The sequence below is a fragment of the Garra rufa genome, chromosome 4 (assembly GCF_049309525.1).
Source record: "Garra rufa chromosome 4, GarRuf1.0, whole genome shotgun sequence".
Taxonomy (NCBI): Eukaryota; Metazoa; Chordata; class Actinopteri; order Cypriniformes; family Cyprinidae; genus Garra; species Garra rufa.
In genome coordinates this window covers 12,236,707-12,259,389 of record NC_133364.1, presented here as the reverse complement: position 1 = coordinate 12,259,389, position 22,683 = coordinate 12,236,707, and the positions used below count along the sequence as shown (strand labels likewise).

Genomic DNA, 22,683 nt, shown 5'->3' with positions numbered 1-22,683 from the left:
AGTCATGTGAAACATTAATGTTCCACCTGCCTTATATTTCAGTCCCAATTTTTATAGTGATTTTTCCTTTAACAAAAAGTGCTGCTTTAATTATTGACTAATTTCATAGAGCTGGACTTTCTACCAGTGGCATAAATTTGTCCTAAACAGGTCTCAAAAACATGTTGTAAAAACTGTTTTAAACCAAAGCTCATTATTTTTACTTGACATTTAGTGTTGGGTAAATGTGCAGTTGATCCCAATCCAACTAAACCAATAACTAGTTCTTCCTCAGAAGCTTTCATTGTACCAACCCAGTACCAGTAAACACTTTTTTTCCTGGCATAAATACTTGTGCATTCTAACTCTTGGACGTTTCTTAAAGCCAGATAATAAGATATAAGCCTGCAGTTTTGGCTAGTGTGTTGTTGGATTTCTTTTCTTCAAAAAAGCCAGTAAATGTGTTCATGAGTGCACCACATATGGTCAACCCACAATGTCATTATTTAAAAAAAAAACTTTCATTATGTCAGTAACAAACCATTCATATTGTTCATCTTTGATCAGTATGTACATTAAAAATAGAATATATACAAAAATGCTTCAAATTATTTGAATGTACATAAAATAATGCTCTGTAAGAATTGTGTAATGTAATATTGTTTGTAAATGTTCTTACCATTTTTGTTTTATTTTAGATAAGTGGAGTTGTTTATCCTAAGTCTATGATAACTGTCAAGTAATTATTTCTCTCACTTCTTTAGGTGTCAGACTGGTTGGAGGATCTCGTTGCTCTGGGAGGTTAGAGATGCTTCATAATCAGACGTGGATGTCAGTGTGTGACGCTGCCTTTGACCAGCAGGATGCAGAGGTTGTGTGTAGAGAGCTGGACTGTGGGGCTCCTGTACAGGTGCTGGGAGCAGCTGCTTTTGGCAAAGGAGAAACTCAAATGTGGACACAAGAGATTCAGTGCAGAGGAAATGAATCTCAGATTAATTTCTGTCCAGTATCATCAAAGAAGCATGACTGTTCTCATGATGATCACCAGGGGCTTCGGTGTGCTGGTAAGAGTTTGATTATATGAGAGTAAAATAGTTTAACTTGGGTTGTAAAATGGTCCCTCGCCACCCCAATATCTTATAAGTAGGGCTGCACGATTAATCACATGATGTTGTGAGGCGTGTTTTGTCAATGAAGCCGGTACTTTGATTAGTAGTAAATCTCCATCACGTGCGTTCAGCTGGAGCGGCAAGTAATACACAGAGACGTAAATCGCGCGATTTGGCGTAGCTTGTCAGTGATTTACGCCTCTGTGTATTAATTGCTGAACGCACGTGATGGAGATTTACTACTAATCAAAGTACCGGCTTTGACAAAACGCGCCTCACAACATCATGCGATTAATCGTGCAGCCCTACTTATAAGAATGAACTAATACATAATACTGTAGTACTGTGTTGTACTGTCTCGGCCAAGTTGAAGCTCCAAGCAGCTGATGATATAAGTCAGTAAAACCAGGCATGTTAAATTAGTCAAATAAAACAATAAGCCCCAAAAAGCTGTGTTTTACAGTGAATTTATAACAGCTAAGGGGCGTTAAGCACGACGCAACGATTAGCTGTTATAAATTCACTTTAAACCACAACTTCATGGGGCTTATTGCTTCTATAAAATGGTTATTCCAGGTACGTACAGTAGTAAGGTTTCACAATATAAAACAGAACAAATAATGTGTAATGATATTAATAAAAACTTTATTCTTCCGCCAAACAATGCAGGCCCTAGTTCCTCAAAAATGGTTGTGGTTGCAACAAAGTGGTTGCCAAGCAGCACACAGATGTAAACAAAGGTGTATGTTTGTAGAGTAATTTACAACAGCTTTAAAAGCATACATATCAAGCTTTCTGTAGATACCACTATTCTGTTTGTGTGCTGAGTATTCACCGAGTTTGAATGATTTAAGTGACGCATTTCTAAAAGCAGTTCGCGGAGACAGAGAAAACAGAGAAATCACACTGCTTGTTTTCTTTATTCTAAAAAAAGCACAGCGTTCTTTTGCTCTTGTGAGTGTGCACAAATAAAACTACACACTTAACAGCTTCCAATGATGTATATCTCTAATTTGTATGACTGAAACCGACAGAGTATTTTTAGTGTCTTTTGCACTGATCTTAAAAAAAGTAGGTTGGTCACGCCGGCGTGACCGTCGGCCCCAGAGGGTTAACTAATCAGAATCAAGGACCAGAACTATCCATTTTATAATCAATCATTTACAACATTTACTCATGCTTGTATGTTGCGACATGACTGTCGGATCCAATATGTTCACCACAGCATCATTTTTTAGTTTCAGTCTTTCTTAAAATCCTGCGTCGAAATGAGCTTTGTTCGCAAACTAATCTGCCATTAAAAAAAAAAAAAAGTGATGTGGTCTGGAAATTCAATAAAAATAACGTTCAAGCACTATTTCCTAACGTTGGAATCAGAAGAAAGGGAATGCAAATACTGTTTTTTCCACGACTTGGCTCTGCTCTGACTTGATTTCTCAGTTCATGAACTCTTTAAGTAGCCTATGTAAAACTATTATAAGAGATCCAGAACTATCCCACCTGCACTACTGACTTTCATCGATGCTTTCGATCTCTAAAAAGAAGTCCAAAGGTTGTTTATATGCTTTGTATTTCAAGTCTGATTAAATAAACTGATAAAATATGTTTGTTTCAGGAAGAGGTCAAAATTTAACTCATTACTTACATTACTGTCAGTTACACCACTGAGAATAGTAACTTTGAAACATGGATAAAATTATTTTCAAATTATTTTCATTTCAAACACTGTTTTGTTTATTTAGTTTATCTCTTCCTCTGTATTCCCCTCTGTTTTAGATGTAATAAATGTGAGGTTGGTTGGTGGTAAAAGTCGGTGTGCTGGCAGAGTGGAGGTTTTTCATAGAGGTCAGTGGGGGACAGTGTGTGATAATGGCTGGGATTTGGTTGATGCTGCAGTGGTGTGTAGAGAGCTGGACTGTGGGGAACCTGTTGATGCTCTGGGTGGTGCTTATTTTGGACAAGGATCAGGACCAATCTGGATGGGTGTTGCATTATGTTTAGGAACAGAGTCTACCCTGAAGAGCTGTGGATCAGCAGGGTGGAATAACCCTTTCTGTACTCATAATAATGATGCTGGTGTCATCTGCTCAGGTGAATAATACTAAACCTTCAGAGCCTGCCATCTATCAATATCTATCATCTATCCATCCATCCATCCATCCATCCATGCATCCATCCATCCATCCATCATCTATCTATCTATCTATCTATCTATCTATCTATCTATCTATCTATCTATCTATCTATCTATCTATCTATCTATCTATCTATCTATCTATCTATCTATCTATCTATCTATCAATATTTCTTGTTCTTATTATTAATTAAGTACTAGACAATCTGGAGAACATAATTTTTTTCTGCATTTACACAATGACTTAAAAAAAATAATTCACCCCCCAAAAAAACTATTCAATATCATTCATCATCATATGCTCACCATGATGTTCAAAACTTTTAACAGAGTGCATATTTACCAGAAAATACTTTTAAAAAAAAATCATAATGAAGCACAGCAACCTTTTACATGCAAATATTTAGGAAACTGTTTAATGACAATGTTCAAAATGTCAAAGTTTGTATTTCGATGAGTGTTAAAAAAGCTTGTCCCATCAGATCTAGCTCAACTAATGTTCACAAAGAAGTATTTTCTGAAGCAGGCACTACTTTTACTCTATGCAATACAAACAGGTCATAAACACTTCAGACTTGCTGCTGGATCTCATCTGTGTGCTGGGAGGTTAGAGATGCTTCATGATCAGACGTGGATGTCAGTGTGTGACGCTGCCTTTGACCAGCAGGATGCAGAGGTTGTGTGTAGAGAGCTGGACTGTGGGGCTCCTGTACAGGTGCTGGGAGCAGCTGCTTTTGGCAAAGGAGACGCTCAGATGTGGACACAAGAGATTCAGTGCAGAGGAAATGAATCTCATATTTCATTTTGTTTAATATCATCATACAATCACAGCTGCACCAGTGACAATAATGTGGGCCTGATATGTTCTGGTAAAATATCAATATTCTGTGTCTTTTCATTTATACTTTTATACACTATTATACACTTTGTCTTCTGCTTCAGCAGCATTATACTTTATTTTAACTTTTTTATTCAGGTTACACAAGGGCAAAACTGATGAACAGTTCAGACTCTTGTTCTGGAAGAGTGGAGCTTCAATTTCTCAATGAGTGGGGCACAGTGTGTGATGCATGCTGGGATATGAGAGCTGCCAGTGTCCTCTGTAGACAGCTGAATTGTGGGATTGCTGTGTCTGTTCTGGGATCAGACTGGTTTGGAGAGGGAAGTGGTGAAATCTGGGCTGATGTGTTTGATTGTGACGGGAATGAAACAAAACTCTCAGAATGTTCCATCTCTTCATGGAGTCGAGCTGAATGTTCTCATAGACAAGATGTTGGAGTCATCTGCTCTAGTGAGAGGATTTTATTGAAATTAATATGTTTAATACATACTGGAAATGACCTTGCAATATCTTAAAATGACAAATCTTTCATTCAGATTCCTCTTTTACTCTTCATGATGGTCTGGTGCGGTTGTCTGGAGAGAGACAGTGTGAGGGGGAGGTGGAAGTTTTCATTCATCAGGTCTGGAGGAGAGTTCTGCTGGACTCCTGGAGTCTCACTGAATCCTCTGTGGTCTGTAGACAGCTGGGCTGTGGCTCTGTGCTGAACTTCTATGGCTCCTCTTCATCCAGTCCTGAACACAGTCCTGAGTGTGTGATGGGCTTCCAGTGCTCTGGGAGTGAAGCTCATCTGGGAAACTGCAGCTCTCCACAAACTCTCAACTGCAGCTCCACACAACAGCTGTCAATCACCTGCCTTGGTGAGAACAATAATCAATCAATAATACAATAATATACAATAATCAATAATGTGTTTTTCTTTCTCTAAATATCAGGTCGTGGGTCCATCAGGCTGGTGGGTTCAGGGGGAGTCTGTGCAGGGAGGCTGGAGGTTTTTCACAGCGGCTCATGGGGGACAGTGTGTGATGACTCCTGGGATATTAAAGATGCCCATGTGGTGTGCAGACAGCTGCAGTGTGGAGTGGCCCTCAGTAACCAGCAGGTACCAGCCTGGTTTGGTCCTGGTTCTGGACCCATATGGCTGGATGAGGTGGAGTGTGAGGGGAATGAGACGTCCCTGTGGAGCTGCTCTTCTCCGGGCTGGGGAAAACATGACTGTAATCACAAGGAGGATGTAGGAGTCATGTGCTCAGGTAAACAATATACTGCAGCATTTTATTCTTTCTAATTAATATACGGTTCTTAGAAATTTCAACAACACATTCACATGTCCATGATGTCCATTAATGTTCAGTTTTATATTTTAGGATTTTAAAATTATATTTGTTTAAATTTCCATCTAGAGTTTAAAGAGATCAGGTTAACTGAGGGCTGTGAAGGGAATGTGGAGGTTTTCTACAATGGATCCTGGGGAAATGTGTGCTGGAACCAGATGGACAGAGACACAGTGAGTCTGATCTGTCAAGAGCTGAACTGTGGAAGATCTGGTGTTTTGACTGATTCTACACCAAGACTGAAATCAGCTCCTAACTGGCTGGATAAAGTAACATGTCGACCACATGACTCAAATTTGTGGCAGTGTCCATCTTCACCCTGGGGACTGAATGACTGCAATGAAGATGAAGTCGCCAAAATCACCTGCTCAGGTAAAACTGATGTATTTTCCATCACTGAAAAATTACATGTGCAATACATAGATAGATAGAAAGATAGATATTGATAGATATTTAATTAAATTGATTACAGAACAGAAAAATCAGGAGTCTCCTCGAAGCTATCTGACATGGTCCACATCTCCCTACCAGACACAGTGTTCAGGTAAGTTTCTTTGAGGATAAAAAAAAAAAAAAAGTATGTATTTGTGTCCTGGGCAGTCCCTGTAGGATTTAGCTTTTTTTTTTTTTTTTTTCAGAATTTTTTAATATTCAGAAAATTGCAAAAATACATTTTTTAAAAAAAAAACTAGGATAGCACATTTGCTGTTGTTTTTTCATTATTATTACCAACACTACAGTAATGCACGGACAGTCTCAAACTGGTTGGTGATTTGTTCAGAAAGCATGGGGGCGTCTGGCACTCTTTTCAATAACAAAGCTTCTAAAAGTGTTGGAGTAACAGTGTCATTTAAAAAATGCATACATGCATACATTTTGTTGATTTTGCATTTGGATCTTGAAACACTGAAGGGACTATTTGGGGACACCAGCAGGATTTTATATCTGCATACTGTATATACACCTGACCACACACATAAGTATGCCTTGCAAGTACTGCGGTTCTGACAGTGCTATGTTGGCAATTAACATGTTGTTTTGTGTGTGTTTTTTAGATTATGTTTCTCTCAGACTGAGTGGAGGGGAGGGCCGGTGCTCTGGGAGGCTGGAGGTGTATCATAACGCTGTGTGGGGCTCAGTCTGTGATGATCAGTGGGACATCAGCGATGCTCAGGTGGTCTGCAGGCAGCTGGGTTGTGGATCAGCACTGAGGGCTGATGGGAATTCAGTCTTTGGTGCTGGTGAAGGTGTTGTGTGGCTGAACAGAGTCGAGTGCAGAGGGAATGAGATTCACCTGTGGGACTGTCCTCTCTCCCTGAATAACCACACTGACTGCTCCCACAAAGAGCATGCTGGACTCATCTGTGCAGGTCACAGCAAACACTGAGAAATATTACTCTGACATATTACTGACATATGATCAGTTCAGAGCTAAGTAATGTTTGTCTTTATAAATCAATCATTTATCAATATATTGCTAGGTTTGTCTGTGTCCACTACTCCTGCCACATCAACATCAGTCACTCCTCCACAAACTCTTCCAGAAGTGTCCCTCTCCGTCCCCCCAGTGCTTGTGATTGTACTGGGAGTTGTGCTCTTACTGCTCTTAGTGCCACTGCTTATACTGATTCAGCAGAACAGAGTGATGAGGAGAGGTAGGAGAGATCCAGAGACTGTCATATTGTGTCTTATTCAGTGTGTGATCAGTCATGTGTTGTGAACTAACAACAGGTTTGTCTGTCTACACTCACAGCTCTCTCTAAGAGGAGACACAGGATGACGACTGAGGCCGTTTATGAGGAGATTCATCACAAGCCCACAAATAAACATTCTGAGTATGAAGATGCTGATAAGCTTATTTCAGGTTAGAGGGCTCAAGTATAACAATGTTACTTACCCTTTACATACAAAAACTAATTTTTATAATTTTTAACAATTACAACTTTTTGTAGCACAATCTGCAGCAGGAGTCCCACCTGACTACTATAATAAAGTTTCCACCATGAAAGGCTCATCAGGTCAGTAAATTTGTAACTCATCACAGGATTTCACCTAATTAAATTACCTATTTGGCTAGTTAACAGTACACTTAGTCTCTGCCCATTTTTTCTTTGCTATGGCATAATTTAAAAGAGGAACAAATGAGACAGGAATATGAGGATTATGATGATGCGATCACTGCTGGATTGAGTCATTGTGCTACAGGTTTATTTCTTTTAATTATTTCTACAGATTTAAACATTTTTTATATGCATTCTAATTATACATATGTACAGGTACTGTTTCAAAATCCAACATTTTGTACTTCTAATGAATGCATTTCATTTTCTATTATTTTGTTGTAGATAAATTATCAGAAAACTATGATGTTGTCATTGTACATCAGTTCTCCAGTATTAAACCAGGTGTGGGTTTTATATATATTTTTTCTTTTCTAAATTATATTGACTTAATCATTGTTTTATATATATATATATATATATATATATATATAATTTTTTTTTTTATTTTTTTTTTTTTTTTTTTAGTAGATTTTGTTCATGTAATTAATGACTAACATGTTTATATCAGAGGGAGATCTGGAGGAATATGATGATGTGATGAATGACAAAGATGTGCGAGATCTGTTTGGTAGGTTATTTTGACCTGTTTACCTCACACTAAATATGTCTAGTTTTCATAACTAAAAAATATAATGCATTGCAAACATTAATGTGCTAATTATGTTACTTTATTAGGCATGTACTGATACATAAACCTGCTCTTGTTACAGCAGGCTATGATTATTTGAGGGAGGAGCCAGAAAAGTGTGGAGGAACTGTTTGAGTCAGTGACTACAACCACCTCCTCACATCATATTACACCTTTTAAGTGATCTACATGCTGCATACTATTAAGTTGCAATCCACCATTTTTTGGTAACATTGAATTCTGGAATGTACTAAATCAATTATTTTTAGCCAAAGTTTGCTATTGTTACAGTTATTAGACATTATTAGTCTATTAACTATTTTATTATTTTAAACATATGAGTGCAAAATATGTTTTGAGTTTTTTATTTCATTCCTGAAAATGCATTTCTTTAATAATGAATTATCTTTTTTTTTTCATAACAATTTCTAAATGTATTTCCTGTTATTCCTGTTAAGTAGTGTAAGTTTCATATTGATTGTTTTGAGTTCACAATACAGTGATTCCATAAAAATATGTATTATTACTGTACTCACAAATTCATTTGCAATATTATAAAAGCATTTGGTAACACTTTACAATACGTGTGCACACATGTGCAGTAATTCATGTTTAAGTAATGCATAGATAATCACGAGTTAATGTATAATTAATGAAGAACTAAACAATTTATTAATGATTACTACATCAGCAACTAATGAACAGTCTATATGATCATAGATTAAGTAATCAATAAATTGTTATTAGTTAAATGTGTCATAATGTATTAATTCCCTAATAACCCCTTTTATTAACTAATCGTGTAAATGTATTAATTACCAAAATGGGTTCAAGCCATGTATTTCAACTTGCAGTTGTCTGTTTTAATTAATCATTAGCTATAACTATATTACTTAACAATTAGTTAATAGTTCTGTGCCTCAGTAAGTAAAGTCATAACATAATGATATCTTTACAAATCTTTAGCTAATGATTAATTAAAACAGACAACTGGAAGTTTAAATGCATGGCTTCAACACATTAAGGCACATGACTCACTAATTCTATATCATAACCACAATGACATATTACTTAACAATTAGTTAATAGTTTTGTGCCTCAATAAGTAAAGTCATAACATAATGATATCTTTACAAATCTTTAGCTAATGATTAATTAAAACAGACAACTGGAAGTTTAAATGCATGGCTTCAACACATTAAGGCACATGACTCACTAATTCTATATCATAACCACAATGACATATTACTTAACAATTAGTTAATAGTTTTGTGCCTCAATAAGTAAAGTCATAACATAATGATATCTTTGCAAATCATTAGCTAATGAGTAATTAAAGCAGACAACTGGAAGTTGAAGTACATAGCTTTGACCACTGTGGTAACTAACACATGAATTTACACTATTAGTTAATAAAATAAGTTATTATGGAATTAATACATTATGGCACAATTAACTAATAACAATTTATTGATTACTTAATCTATGAATCATGAATGTTCATTAGTTGCTGATGTAGTAATCATTAATAAATAGTTTAGTTCTTCATTAATTATACATTAACTCGTGATTATCTGTGCATTAATTAAACATGAATTAATGCTTATTTGTGCACACGTATTGTAAAGTGTTACCAAGCATTTAAACACCTGTAGTGCTCCTGGTTAGAATGTACAGGAAAAACATCAATGGCAAAGTTGCCCATTTTTAACTGTTACATATCACACTTTGTTTGAATCTGTAATGAGTAAAGGTTTAATTTTAATCTGTGTCTGTGTACTTAATGCCAGAGTTGTTGTTAGTGTTTGTTAACAGTAGTTAGTAATTGGTGTTTGTATCTCTTCTCAGGTGACAGGTAGGAATAAAAAAACTCACCATAAATGTCATAACATTACTCACATAAGTTACTTTTGTAGTTTACAGGCATAAGGTCGGCGCTATGGTTTCTGGGCCCCCTGAACAGCATATTGACTTGGGTCCCCTTCTGTAGAAATCATGTTCTAAAATGTTTTACACAAAAAAGTTGAACTCAAAATTTGGGAGTTAGATTACATCACCATTTGGTAGCGGGATTTATTGTAAAACTTTTTTTTTTTTCAGTTGGTCAGAAGAAAAATAGTTCGCTTACTTGCTTGTTCAAATGATATTTGAAACGTGAAACATCTTCTTTTGGACATATTTCCAAGACTTACTATCTGTAATTCCTAAATACAGTGAATATCCACACTAGTGCGTTAACTGAGATTAGATTAATCCACGCTGTGAAGCCTTGGCCATCCACAACCCACTTAAAAGAGGATAATTCCGCAAATAACTACAATTGCAGGTTTCAAACAGGGAGGCAAAACTTGATTTGATGTCAATCTTTTGATTTGAGTACATTGATAAGATGGCAAAAGCTCTGGCCTACATTGTACAACACTTGGAAAAGAAGAATTTATAGTACAAAGTGATTTAGCAGAAATGGAGCACACTGACTCTCTCTGGTCACAAGGAAAACAACATGCTTATCTTCACTGAAAGAGAGTTCTGGTTTTTGTGGGCCATCTGAAACCACTTGTGGAATAAGGTAAATTTCACATTAGTTACAGAAATTATTTATATCATTTTTACATAAAATATTTTTACATAATATTTTATGCTAAATATTTGTTAAACTATTTTAATAGCATTTACTCATATTATTATTTTAAATTTTACAGAGTTGAGTTTATTACATGTTAATGTCATGCTAACATGTATATGCTAATAGACATATTTAGGACATAGAGTTAGTTATAAGTGCTTTTATCTCGTCTCTGCAGGTGTTGGGCTTTGATGTTGTAAATAAACCGGAGAATTTCCTGTCTCCTGTAAGTCTTGATATGTATATACATATATATACCCACACACACACTTGCGTGTGTGTGTGTCTGTGTGTGTGCTTCCCCTCAGTGAGGCTTCTTGATGTATGGGGAGGAGTTCATCAGTACTGACAGTTGTAATAGGTAACACTTTAGAATAATGGGATGTTGTTAACAAGTAACTATACAGGAAGTAATAGGTAGTTCTACATTAACACTTAACTTAATACTATTAACTAATATAGAAGAAAGAATAACTAAGCAGTAGGTAATTGCTAATTTTGGACAAAGGTAGTCCCTTATTAGGTATTTGATAATTACTAAAAAAAAAATTGTCATTGAGAACTACTTGTGAACTGTGACCAATTCATTAAGAATAACTAATTAACTATCACAACAGTAACATTTATAAAATGAACAATTAGGTTCTTTGTGCAAACTAATTTATGAAAACCACCACCATCACCGGATGAAGTACTGGTTGAAGTTTGTTACTCTTACCAAAATATGAATGGATGTGTTCTCTGTTCATTTCAAACAAACAATTATATAATTTATTTAATTAGGATGTAATGCCAGCAATGATTGGATTCTCATGATTGGATTATTTCACTATTATGAGCTGCATTTAGATCAATGTTCAATGTTTTTTTTAGTATTAGTATTAATAGTATTCTGGGGCAAGCTTCTTTTTAGTGTGATAGTAAATAATTATGTTCTTTTACTTCCGTAATGAAGACATTAACTGCATTTATTTTGTTAACATTTTCCACAGTTCAATGTCTGTTAGAATATCACTAGTGCTTCAGTGCAAGTTTATTGTTAATTACTTGCAAAATCCATCTTAACCCCTTAATAATAACTCAAGTGTTACCTTGTCAGTCTGCATGAACTACTAGTGTGATCTGGCCCATTATTTTAAAGTGAAAAACATCTTAACCCTTCACTAATAACTCAAGTGTTACCTTGCTTGTGGCTAGGTATATTTACTGTGCAAAGAGTTTAATTTTACTTTAATTTTAAAATTGAGTTTATTTTAATACCCCCAAACATACCCATTTTATAGCAAATATACAATTTCATCATTTCATTAATAAGCGATTTAGATAGCCCCCTTAACCTACCCCCAAACCATTTTATAGCAAATATGTTATTATAGTCGCTAATCACACTCCTACCTCTAAACCTAACGTTAACCATAACTCTTTCTGTACAGTAATAAAGGCTGTGTCTTAATTCAGGGTCTACATCCTTCGGAGGACTCATTTGAAGGATGCTACGTCACAGCGCCGTGACGAAGGCTGTCCAAATTCGTAGGATTCTTCAAATTAGGGGTGTGCGATACTGCAAATTTTGGTATCGATCTGATACCAAGTAAATACAGGGCCAATATCGCCGATATTGATACCGATACCAATACTTTTTCCTTTCAAATGCATACACTTAAATGACCAATTATACGTTGTGTTTCAATAATAACTAATGTTTATATAACTAAAATATATTATATTGTATTTATTTGACCCTCTAGCATCCTCTATTCTAATTATATTCTTTATAAAACAAATCTTTTAGACTCTATTAATTAACTTACTGCTTGTTTTCTTAACAAAAAAATCTAATTAAAAAAAAACAAAAACCTTGCTATGTGTACTGCGTTAGACTAAATGAGACTTGTCATAACATTTGCATGTTACTGCAGTTTTGTTGATTCTGATTGCTCCCAGGTCCTCTTTCGTAAGTCGATTTTAGATCAAAGCGTCTGCTAAATGTCTAAACATAAATGCAATATTATTCACTTTAAAACTGTGGATATTCTTTGCCTTTCTAAAAGGAGTTTGCAAGCAGAGGACTCTAGAATATGAAAGCAATGCATATAGTTATGTTAAGCATTTACCTCCCATAGAGTTATAAACAAAAACTTAATGTGGCTTAATGGTTAAAGACAGTGATACTGTATAAAAGGCCAAATCCGAGAAATGTAGTGGGTCTGGCTTCCAGTCTCATCTGCTTCCAGCAAATTTAGCAGTACAAAACAGCTCGTTTTGCTGATTGATATTGGAAACAGGTGTTTCTTACCATATCATTTTAATGTATTGTCTTATTTATAAACACACAGGGTGAATATCCCCTTACACACAGCTAATTTCTTGTTAATGATTGAAGGTGTTTTTAAAGCTTTTAGGGGCTAAAGAGCAGACCGAACGCTGTCACGGTAGGCGACAGTAATGGGCCAGATCATACTAGTAGTTCATGCAGACTGACAAGGTAACACTTGAGTTATTATTGAGGGGTTAACATGTTTTTCACTTTAAAATAATGGGCCAGATCACACTAGTAGTTCATGTGGACTGATAAGGTAACACTTGAGTTATTATTGAGGGGTTAACATATTTTTCACTTTAAAATAATGGGCCAGATCACACTAGTAGTTCATGTGGACTGACAAGGTAACACTTGAGTTATTATTGAGGGGTTAACATATTTTTCACTTTAAAATAATGGGCCAGATCACACTAGTAGTTCATGCGGACTGATAAGGTAACACTTGAGTTATTATTGAGGGGTTAACATATTTTTCACTTTAAAATAATGGGCCAGATCACACTAGTAGTTCATGTGGACTGATAAGGTAACACTTGAGTTATTATTGAGGGGTTAACATATTTTTCACTTTAAAATAATGGGCCAGATCACACTAGTAGTTCATGCGGACTGATAAGGTAACACTTGAGTTATTATTGAGGGGTTAATATGTTTTTCACTTTAAAATAATGGGCCAGATCACACTAGTAGTTCATGCGGACTGATAAGGTAACACTTGAGTTATTATTGAGGGGTTAACATATTTTTCACTTTAAAATAATGGGCCAGATCACACTAGTAGTTCATGTGGACTGACAAGGTAACACTTGAGTTATTATTGAGGGGTTAAGATGGATTTTGCAAGTAATTTACAATAAACTTTTTTTAACATATTTTAAATGACATACTGTACAGCCATGCATTTCTTTGAAGCACTATACTGATATTCTAACAGACATTGTAATGTGGAAAATGTTGTTTGTGCTTAACAAAATAAATGCAGTTAATGTCTTCATTACGGAAGCAAAAGAACTTATTTACTATCACACTAAAGAGAGGCCTGCCCCAGAATACTATATATAAAAAACAAAAAAACAACATTTAACTAAATGCAGCTCATAATAGTGAAATAATCCAATCATGAGAATCCAATCATTGCTGGCATTACATCCTAATTAAATAAATTATATGTTTGTTTGAAATGAACAGAGAACACATCCATTCATATTTTGGTAAGAGTCACAATTTCAACCGGTACTTCAACCGTTGATGGTGGTGGTTTTCATAAATTAGTTTGCACAAAGAACCTAATTGTTCATTTTATGAATGTTACTGTTGTGATAGTTAATTAGCTATTCTTTATGAATTGGTCGGTAACGCTTTAGATTACGGCCCGCAAAGAACTACGTAAGTAAACTGAATTTACGGTGTAAATTTCTGTAATTATAATGTACCTATATATAACGAACATGTAGGTATAAGGGAAGAATATGTTAAATTTGGGTAATTAGGGGGTAACATACCAGATATGCAACCTGCAAAGAGCTACATAAGTATACTGAACTTACGGTGTACGTTTTTGTAATTATAGTGTACCTACAGTATTAAAGCACGTACGTGTAGGGAGAACATATGTTACATTTTGATAATTGGAATAACAACCAGATATGCGACCTGCAAAAAACTGTAAGCAAACCTAAGTTACGGTGTTAACAGGTATCTCTATTACTGTGTCAGGCATAAATCATACGTTTGGTGTATCGACACGTAAGCTTTTTTAAATTACTGGTAAAATACACTCTTGTTGCATGTAATTACAGGGTAAGTGCGCCATCTGCGGGCTGTAAATTAAAGTGGCGATTGTTCCGCTCTTGTTCAAAGAAGTTACAGGGTAAGTAGACATCTGCGGGCTGTAAATTAAAGTGGCGATTGTTCCACTCTTGTTCAAAGAAGTTACAGGGTAGGTACACAATAGTAATACATAGAAATGTGACCTCATAATAATTCGTATGTATTTTACGTAAAATGTGGTTCTACAAAACATACATTTATTTACGTTTTTACAGACACTAGACTATATGTCTACATAATGTTATCAAGACTACAATTTAAACCCTTAAAATACATAAAATTTCTGCAATCGTTTAATCATTCATGTAATATTAACTTCGTTTGCCGTGGTGGGACACATAAGGCGTTTTCTCTGACATGCTGTGACTAACAACAGAACCATAAAATACACGGAACACGCATCTCAATTACAAAATGAAACAATTTTATTTGTGTGCTGTAACCCAGATCTTCAGAATCTAGATTTGCGAGGACCAGACCCAATTTCAGGCCTTTATCCGACGATCTTCATCTGCATCCCGAACGGCGAGTCCAGCAGCATCAGCTATAAACCCGTGCTGTAGTGAATTTTGCGACAGGAAAATCGGACGTTCATTGGCTCTCGCCTGCATTCGTCACAGATTACGACATGCCGTTTTTCTGGTGAAATGTGTTGAAATGATGCGTGGGAGCCTTTGAGGAGTGGATCAAGACAATCTGAATAATATTTTCAGCGATTAACAATTTAAATTCTGCTCTCATCCTACTGCACCTCAAACCTACAGTATTCCGCCAGAGAGGACTGTGGCTGCAGACGCATCGTTATTTGGATTAGCTACTTTTTTGTACAGCTGTTGATTTTTGCAATAAATAAATGATTATGATTGCACTTTCCTGTCTTTTATATTTTTATTACTGTACAGTCATAGTTAACGTTAGGTTTAGTGGTAGGAGTGAGGTTAGCAACTTTAAAAAATATGTTTAGATATATCTGAGATATATTTTCAGATTGTGCGTATATGTATTGTACCTACTCTGTAACTTCTTTGAACAAGGGGGTAACAATCTCCACTTTAATTTACAGCCCGCAGATGTCTACTTACCCTGTAATTTATTTGAACAAGAGCGGAACAATCGCCACTTTAATTTACAGCCCGCAGATGGCGCACTTACCCTGTAATTACATGCAACAAGAGTGTATTTTACCAGTAATTTAAAAAAGCTTACGTGTAGATACACCAAACGTACGATTTATGCCTGACACAGTAATAAAGATACCTGTTACACCGTAACTTAGGTTTGCTTACAGTTTTTTGCAGGTCGCGTGTCTGGTTGTTATTCCAATTATCAAAATGTAATATGTTCTCCCTACACGTATGTGCTTTAATAGGTACGCTATAATTACAGAAACGTACACAGTAAGTTCAGTATACTTATGTAGTTCTTTGCAGGTTGCATATCTGGGTTGTTACCCCCTTATTTTTTCCCAAATTTATCACATTCTTCCCTTATACCTACATGTACGTTCTTTATAGGTATCTATAATTACAGAAACGTACACCGTAATTTCAGTATAGTTATGTAGTTCTTTGCATGTTGCATATCTGGTTTGTTACCCCCTAATTACCCAAAATTAACATATTCTTCCACTATACCTACATGTTCGTTATATATAGGTACACTATAATTACAGAAACTTACACCGTAAATTCAGTTTACTTACGTAGTTCTTTGCGGGCCGTAATCTAAAGCGTTACCTAATAATTTAGCAATTAAATAATTTTATATTGCCAGGTTTGTTTGTGTCCACTACACCTGCCACATCAACATCAGTCGCTCCTCCACAAACTCCTCCAGCAGTGTCTCTCTCTCTTGTGATTGTACTGGGAGTTGTGCTCTTCCTGCTCTTAGTGCCACTGCTTATACTGATTCAGCAGAACAGAGTGATGAGGAGAGGTAGGAGAGATCCAGAGACTGTCATATTGTGTCTTATTCAGTGTGTGATCAGTCATGTGTTGTGAACTGACAGCAGGTTTGTCTGTCTACACTCACAGCTCTCTCTAAGAGGAGGATGACGACTGAGGCCGTTTATGAGGAAATTCAGCAAAGGCCTAACAATAGACAAAGTCTCCTTACTCAGAGGGGTGAGTAAATGTTATAGTTTCTGATGTGTTGAGATCAACAGGATAATCACTTTATTCAGGGGGTTGAGTGGAGTAAATCACATTTAGTGTGTTGAAATGATATAGGGTTAGTGTTATATGATCTAAAGGAAATTTGGCTGATTTGTGATTGTCAATGAGTCTGTGTTCTACTTCTCTAATAATAGGCAGTGGCCTTTCTGAAGAACAGCATTCTAGGTATGAAGATGCTGATGAGCTTCTATCAGGTTAGATAGCTTAAGTATAATAATGTTACCTTCTAATTTAAACCATAATTAAACAATTGTATTGTTATAATAATAATATATTTTGTAAAAGCACAATCTTCAGTAGGAGTCACACCTGACTACTATAATGAGGTCACCACCACGAGAGACGCAAGAGGTCAGTAAATTTGTAACTGATTCACTTAATTAAATCCCTATTTGGCTTAATCTCTACCTACTTTGTCATTGCTGTTGCATAATTTAAAAGAGCAACAAACCACACCAGAGGATTATGATGATGCGATCACAGCTAGACTGAGACATTCTGCTACAGGTTTATTTCTTTTAATTATTTCTTTAGATTTCAAAATTATTTTTATGGGTTCTAATTATACATATGTACCGTTTCAAAATCCAAAATTAATTTTCTGTTATTTTGTTGTAGATGGGTTACCAGAAAACTATGATGATGTTATCATTGTACAACAGTTTTCCAAAAATATTAAAACAGGTGTGGGTCTTAAAATTACTTTGCTAGATTAGAATTATTTTTCAAATCAAGTTACTGTTACAGTTCTGTCAGTTTATGTCTTAGTCATGTCATGTATTTGGTTTCTCCCATTGTCTTCCCCCGTTAATCTGTCTGCTTTGGTTTAGTCCTCGTTTGTGTAATCACCGTCACCTGTGTTTGATTTATCAGTCATCTATGTCACCTGTGTCTTATTATTAGTCTGTCCTTATAAGTCTGTCTGTGAGTTCAGTTCCCTGTCGGTCCTTTTGTCTGAATAGATGTGTGTGATGTTCCTGACTTGTTCCTGCCTTGTTCCAATCGAAGATTTATATTAAATATATTGTATATTGTAATCCTTGTCGTCCGTCTCGTCAACTCCTGCACGCACCCGTAACATAAGGACCGACCAGCTACAGTTTACCTGGCGTCTTTCCCTGCGTTTATTTTTTCGTTTTTGTATCAGTGTTTGTTTTATATTTTTTCCCTCATGGATGACCCCAACGTTGCCATCATTCTCCTGAAGCAGGGGAGACGCTCTCTCGAGGACCACACCAGAGACTTTCTGTTCCTCGTTCCATCTACTCACTACCCGGACAGCTGCTTGTGCACGTTCTTCCACCACGGACTTAATGACAACATCAAGACGCAGCTGTCCGGGGAGGGTCCTCGAGAGAGCTTTGCCGGATTCGTCGAGTGGGTGCTGGCGTCCAATGGATCTTCCTGGACTGTCGATTTCATCGAGGAGGACGTCAGCCCCGCTCACAACCCAGAGAGCAGCCAACCATCGCCCCGACATGCAGAGCTGGAACCCGAGCGCACCGCGGATGCAGGACTAGAGCCGCGAGCGACAGAGCCAGAGTCCTCTCCGGCTGATCAGGTGCGTGAGTCGGATCCCACATCTCTGACGGTGGATTGCGACGTGGAGCTAGGGAGGGAAATGGAGAGCCCTGCCCACTGCAACTCCGCTGGGGGTGAGCTGGATATCTCTGGGGACTTAATTGACTTTGTTTCTGAGACTGTGGATATTGACACGCCGGATTTAATAGACTTTTTCTCTGAGCCACTGACGCGCATTGACTTCCCTCCCACCCGCCCTCATCTGTCCGAATCTGCCTGGTTCCCGCTGGTTCCGCCCAGCCGCCCTGAGTCCCCGCTGGTTCCGCCCAGCCGCCCTGAGTCCCCGCTGGTTCCGCCCAGCCGTCCTAAGTTCCCCAAGTCAGCAGTCAGTCTCCTTGCTCACCCTCAGCCCACCATCTCTGCAGTGGGCTCGCCGCAGGGATGCCTGCTCACTTCGGTGGCAAGGCTGGAGGTTCCCTCATCTCCGCCTCCAGCCTCCGAATCCAGACCTCCACCTCGGTCCTCCGACCCTGCGGCTCCACCACGGCTCTCAGCGCCCTCCTCTCCACCGTCGCCCGTCGGTCCACCAGCTCCACCGGGCTCCATCGTCTTTCCGGCTCCGCCCTGGTCAGTCGTCACCCCATCGGATCCTCAGGACTCTGCTCCTCCGGCTGCGCCTCGTCACGCCGTCCCACCGGCTCCTTGGGACTCCTCCTTCCTGCGGGCACACCCTCCATCCTCTGTCGCTCCGGCTCCGCCGCGGATCTCCGGGACTCCGTCTCCGCCTCGGCCGCCAGAGCCCGTTCCGCCTTGGCCCTCCGGATCCGCGGTGTCGCCCTGGATCTTCGGCTCTCCATCTCCGCCTCGGGTTCCTCTGCCAGCTGCTCTGCCTCTGTCGGTCGGCCCCACGGAGTCGGCGGTCCGTCCTCCACCATGGCTCCTCCCTCCGTCGGCTCCTCCGTGGGCCGTCATCCTGGCTGCGATCTGGGTCCTGTTCTCCTGCTTCAGGTCCCTCCTGTGTCTTCCCTGGCTCCTCCCTCCGTCGTCGCCCCCATGGACTGTCTTTTTTGCCCGTTGGACTTGTGTTCTGGTCCTCCTCCGGGGGTTGCGTCCTCCGCCGGAGCCCCCTCCCTTATTGACTCTATTTTCCTGGTTTTCCGCCCCTCTCGTTTTTTCGTTTTTTCTACGGCGCGAGGACGCGCCTTTCCGGAGGGGGGCGTAATGTTACAGTTCTGTCAGTTTATGTCTTAGTCATGTCATGTATTTGGTTTCTCCCATTGTCTTCCCCCGTTAATCTGTCTGCTTTGGTTTAGTCCTCGTTTGTGTAATCACCGTCACCTGTGTTTGATTTATCAGTCATCTATGTCACCTGTGTCTTATTATTAGTCTGTCCTTATAAGTCTGTCTGTGAGTTCAGTTCCCTGTCGGTCCTTTTGTCTGAATAGATGTGTGTGATGTTCCTGACTTGTTCCTGCCTTGTTCCAATCGAAGATTTATATTAAATATATTGTATATTGTAATCCTTGTCGTCCGTCTCGTCAACTCCTGCACGCACCCGTAACAGTTACAGTGGCATAGATTATTTGCACATGTAATTAATATGAGCCACATTTACAGGTCCTTCTCAAAAAATTTGCATATTGTGATAAAGTTCATTTTTTTCTGTAATGTACTGATAAACATTAGACTTTCATATATTTTAGATTCATTACACACAACTGAAGTAGTTCAAGCCTTTTATTGTTTTAATATTGATGATTTTGGCATACAGCTCATGAAAACCCAAAATTCCTATCTCAAAAAATGAGCATATCTTGAAAAGGTTCTCTAAACGAGCAGAGAAGGAAAAAGTGTGGCAAAAGACGCTGCACAACTAGAAGAGGTGACCGGACCCTGAGGAAGATTGTGGAGAAGGACTGATTCCAGACCTTGGGGGACCTGCGGAAGCAGTGGACTGAGTCTGGAGTAGAAACATCCAGAGCCACCGTGTACAGGCGCCAGGTCAAGCCACTTTTGAACCAGAAACAGCGGCAGAAGCGCCTGACCTGGGCTACAGAGAAGCAGCACTGGACTGTTGCTCAGTGGTCCAAAGTACTTTTTTCGGATGAAAGCAAATTTTGCATGTCATTCGGAAATCAAGGTGCCAGAGTCTGGAGGAAGACTGGGGAGAGGGAAATGCCAAAATGCCTGAAGTCCAGTGTCAAGTACCCACAGTCAGTGATGGTACGGGGTGCCATGTCAGCTGCTGGTGTTGGTCCACTGTGTTTTATCAAGGGCAGGGTCAATGCAGCTAGCTATCAGGAGATTTTGGAGCACTTCATGCTTCCGTCTGCTGAAAAGCTTTATGGAGATGAAGATTTCATTTTTCAGCACGACCTGGCACCTGCTCACAGTGACAAAAACCACTGGTAGATGGTTTACTGACCATGGTATTACTGTGCTCAATTGGCCTGCCAACTCTCCTGACCTGAACCCCATAGAGAATCTGTGGGATGTTGTGAAGAGAAAGTTGAGAGACGCAAGACCCAACGCTCAGGATGAGCTTAAGGCCGCTATCGAAGGATCCTGGGCCTCCATAACATCTCAGCAGTGCCACAGGCTGATTGCCTCCATGCCACGCCGCATTGAAGCAGTCATTTCTGCAAAAGGATTCCCGACCAAGTATTGAGTGTATAACTGAACATAATTATTTGAAGGTTGACTTTTTTTGTATTAAAAACACTTTTCTTTTATTGGTTGGATGAAATATGTAAATTTTTTGAGATAGGAATTTTGGGTTTTCATGAGCTGTATGCCAAAATCATCGATATTAAAACAATAAAAGGCTTGAACTACTTCAGTTGTGTGTAATGAATCTAAAATATATGAAAGTCTAATGTTTATCAGTACATTATAGAAAATAATGAACTTTATCACAATATGCTAATTTTTTTAGAAGGACCTGTATATCAGAGGGTGTTCAGGAGGAGTATAATGATGTGGAAAATGTCAAGTAATGTTTGAGTGACATGATTGGTGTGATACTTAAACTTTTTAATTCATACCCTAAATTATTTCAATTTAGTTCTAGTAAGATCAATTTCTCTGGCCACGTTAGCTGATTTAAATTGACCACAAATACCAATGTACATTATATTTATAATAACTTTACATTATAATACTTAAAAATAAATATTAGTGATTATAATTAAATAAAAGTATATATTGATATGTGAATTTGATCTTGTTTTCTAGACTATGATGATGTGGGTGAGCAGCCAGGACAACATGGAGGAACTGTGTAACTCAAAGCACACCCACTGCATCAAATACTTTTAGAGCTTTTAGAGTCCACAGAGTTAAAGTGGCCTTGTATACTGTATGTTTTATCTGTAATCCATATTATATATAAAAATGTTTATAAAAAAAACGAAATTATGAAAGAAGTGCTTTGCTTTCATAGCCTTTTCAAAAAAAAAAAAAAAAAAAAATCTTATTTCCAGACATTTCAAACAGATTATGCTGTTTTTGTAGTTGTACTGCACTGAAAAAAAAAAAAAAAAAAAAAAAAAACTAACATTAAATCAGTTTGCGCATAACTGCTCTATGAATTCAGATTTTTAACAGTTGACAGCATCTTCAATGTATCAAAATATGATTCCTTTTAAATGTAGACCCACTGGTGGTGGAATTGTATGTTTTGTCATTGAAATTTACTTTAGAACATACATTTAAAAACAACAGTTAGCAATTATCAGAAAAGTGTGCCGTTCACAATCAGAAACAGAGACCTTGTTTGTTTGTTTTCTAAAATTGATGTCCATGTTTTCTATTAAACAGTTAAAATCAGACTATGAGCGTAAAAATTGTGTGTGTGTGTGTGTGTGTGTGTGTGTGTACCTGGTATTCATCACGTTGTGGGGATCAAATGTCCCCACAAGGATAGGAATACCAGTAGATTTTGACCTTGTGGGGACATTTCTCAGGTCCCCATGAGGAAACAGGCTTATAAATCATGCACTATGAGTTTTTTTGAGGAAGTAAAAGTGTGCACAATCTCCTGCGAGGGCTAGGTTTAGGTGTAGGGTAGGTTTAGGGCCATAGAAAGTACAGTTTGTACAGTATAAAAACCATTAAGCCTA

General features: G+C 37.9%; 1 protein-coding gene across 1 annotated transcript in view; it reads left to right on the top strand.

The window, feature by feature from the left end:
- Positions 1–21,846, top strand: part of LOC141332771 (scavenger receptor cysteine-rich type 1 protein M130-like) — a 29,521-nt gene extending 7,675 nt beyond the window's left edge. Inside the window, exons 9-24 of the mRNA XM_073837732.1 lie at positions 744–1,043; positions 2,865–3,179; positions 4,199–4,513; positions 4,600–4,923; positions 4,999–5,316; positions 5,467–5,769; positions 6,453–6,767; positions 6,879–7,052; positions 7,151–7,261; positions 7,350–7,415; positions 7,743–7,802; positions 7,969–8,028; positions 16,641–16,802; positions 16,901–16,990; positions 17,176–17,235; positions 21,797–21,846. Of these exons, the coding sequence (XP_073693833.1) occupies positions 744–1,043; positions 2,865–3,179; positions 4,199–4,513; positions 4,600–4,923; positions 4,999–5,316; positions 5,467–5,769; positions 6,453–6,767; positions 6,879–7,052; positions 7,151–7,261; positions 7,350–7,415; positions 7,743–7,802; positions 7,969–8,028; positions 16,641–16,802; positions 16,901–16,990; positions 17,176–17,235; positions 21,797–21,846 (3,023 nt within the window). The remainder of the gene's footprint in view (positions 1–743; positions 1,044–2,864; positions 3,180–4,198; positions 4,514–4,599; positions 4,924–4,998; positions 5,317–5,466; positions 5,770–6,452; positions 6,768–6,878; positions 7,053–7,150; positions 7,262–7,349; positions 7,416–7,742; positions 7,803–7,968; positions 8,029–16,640; positions 16,803–16,900; positions 16,991–17,175; positions 17,236–21,796) is intronic.
- The last annotated feature ends 837 nt before the right edge of the window (positions 21,847–22,683 follow it).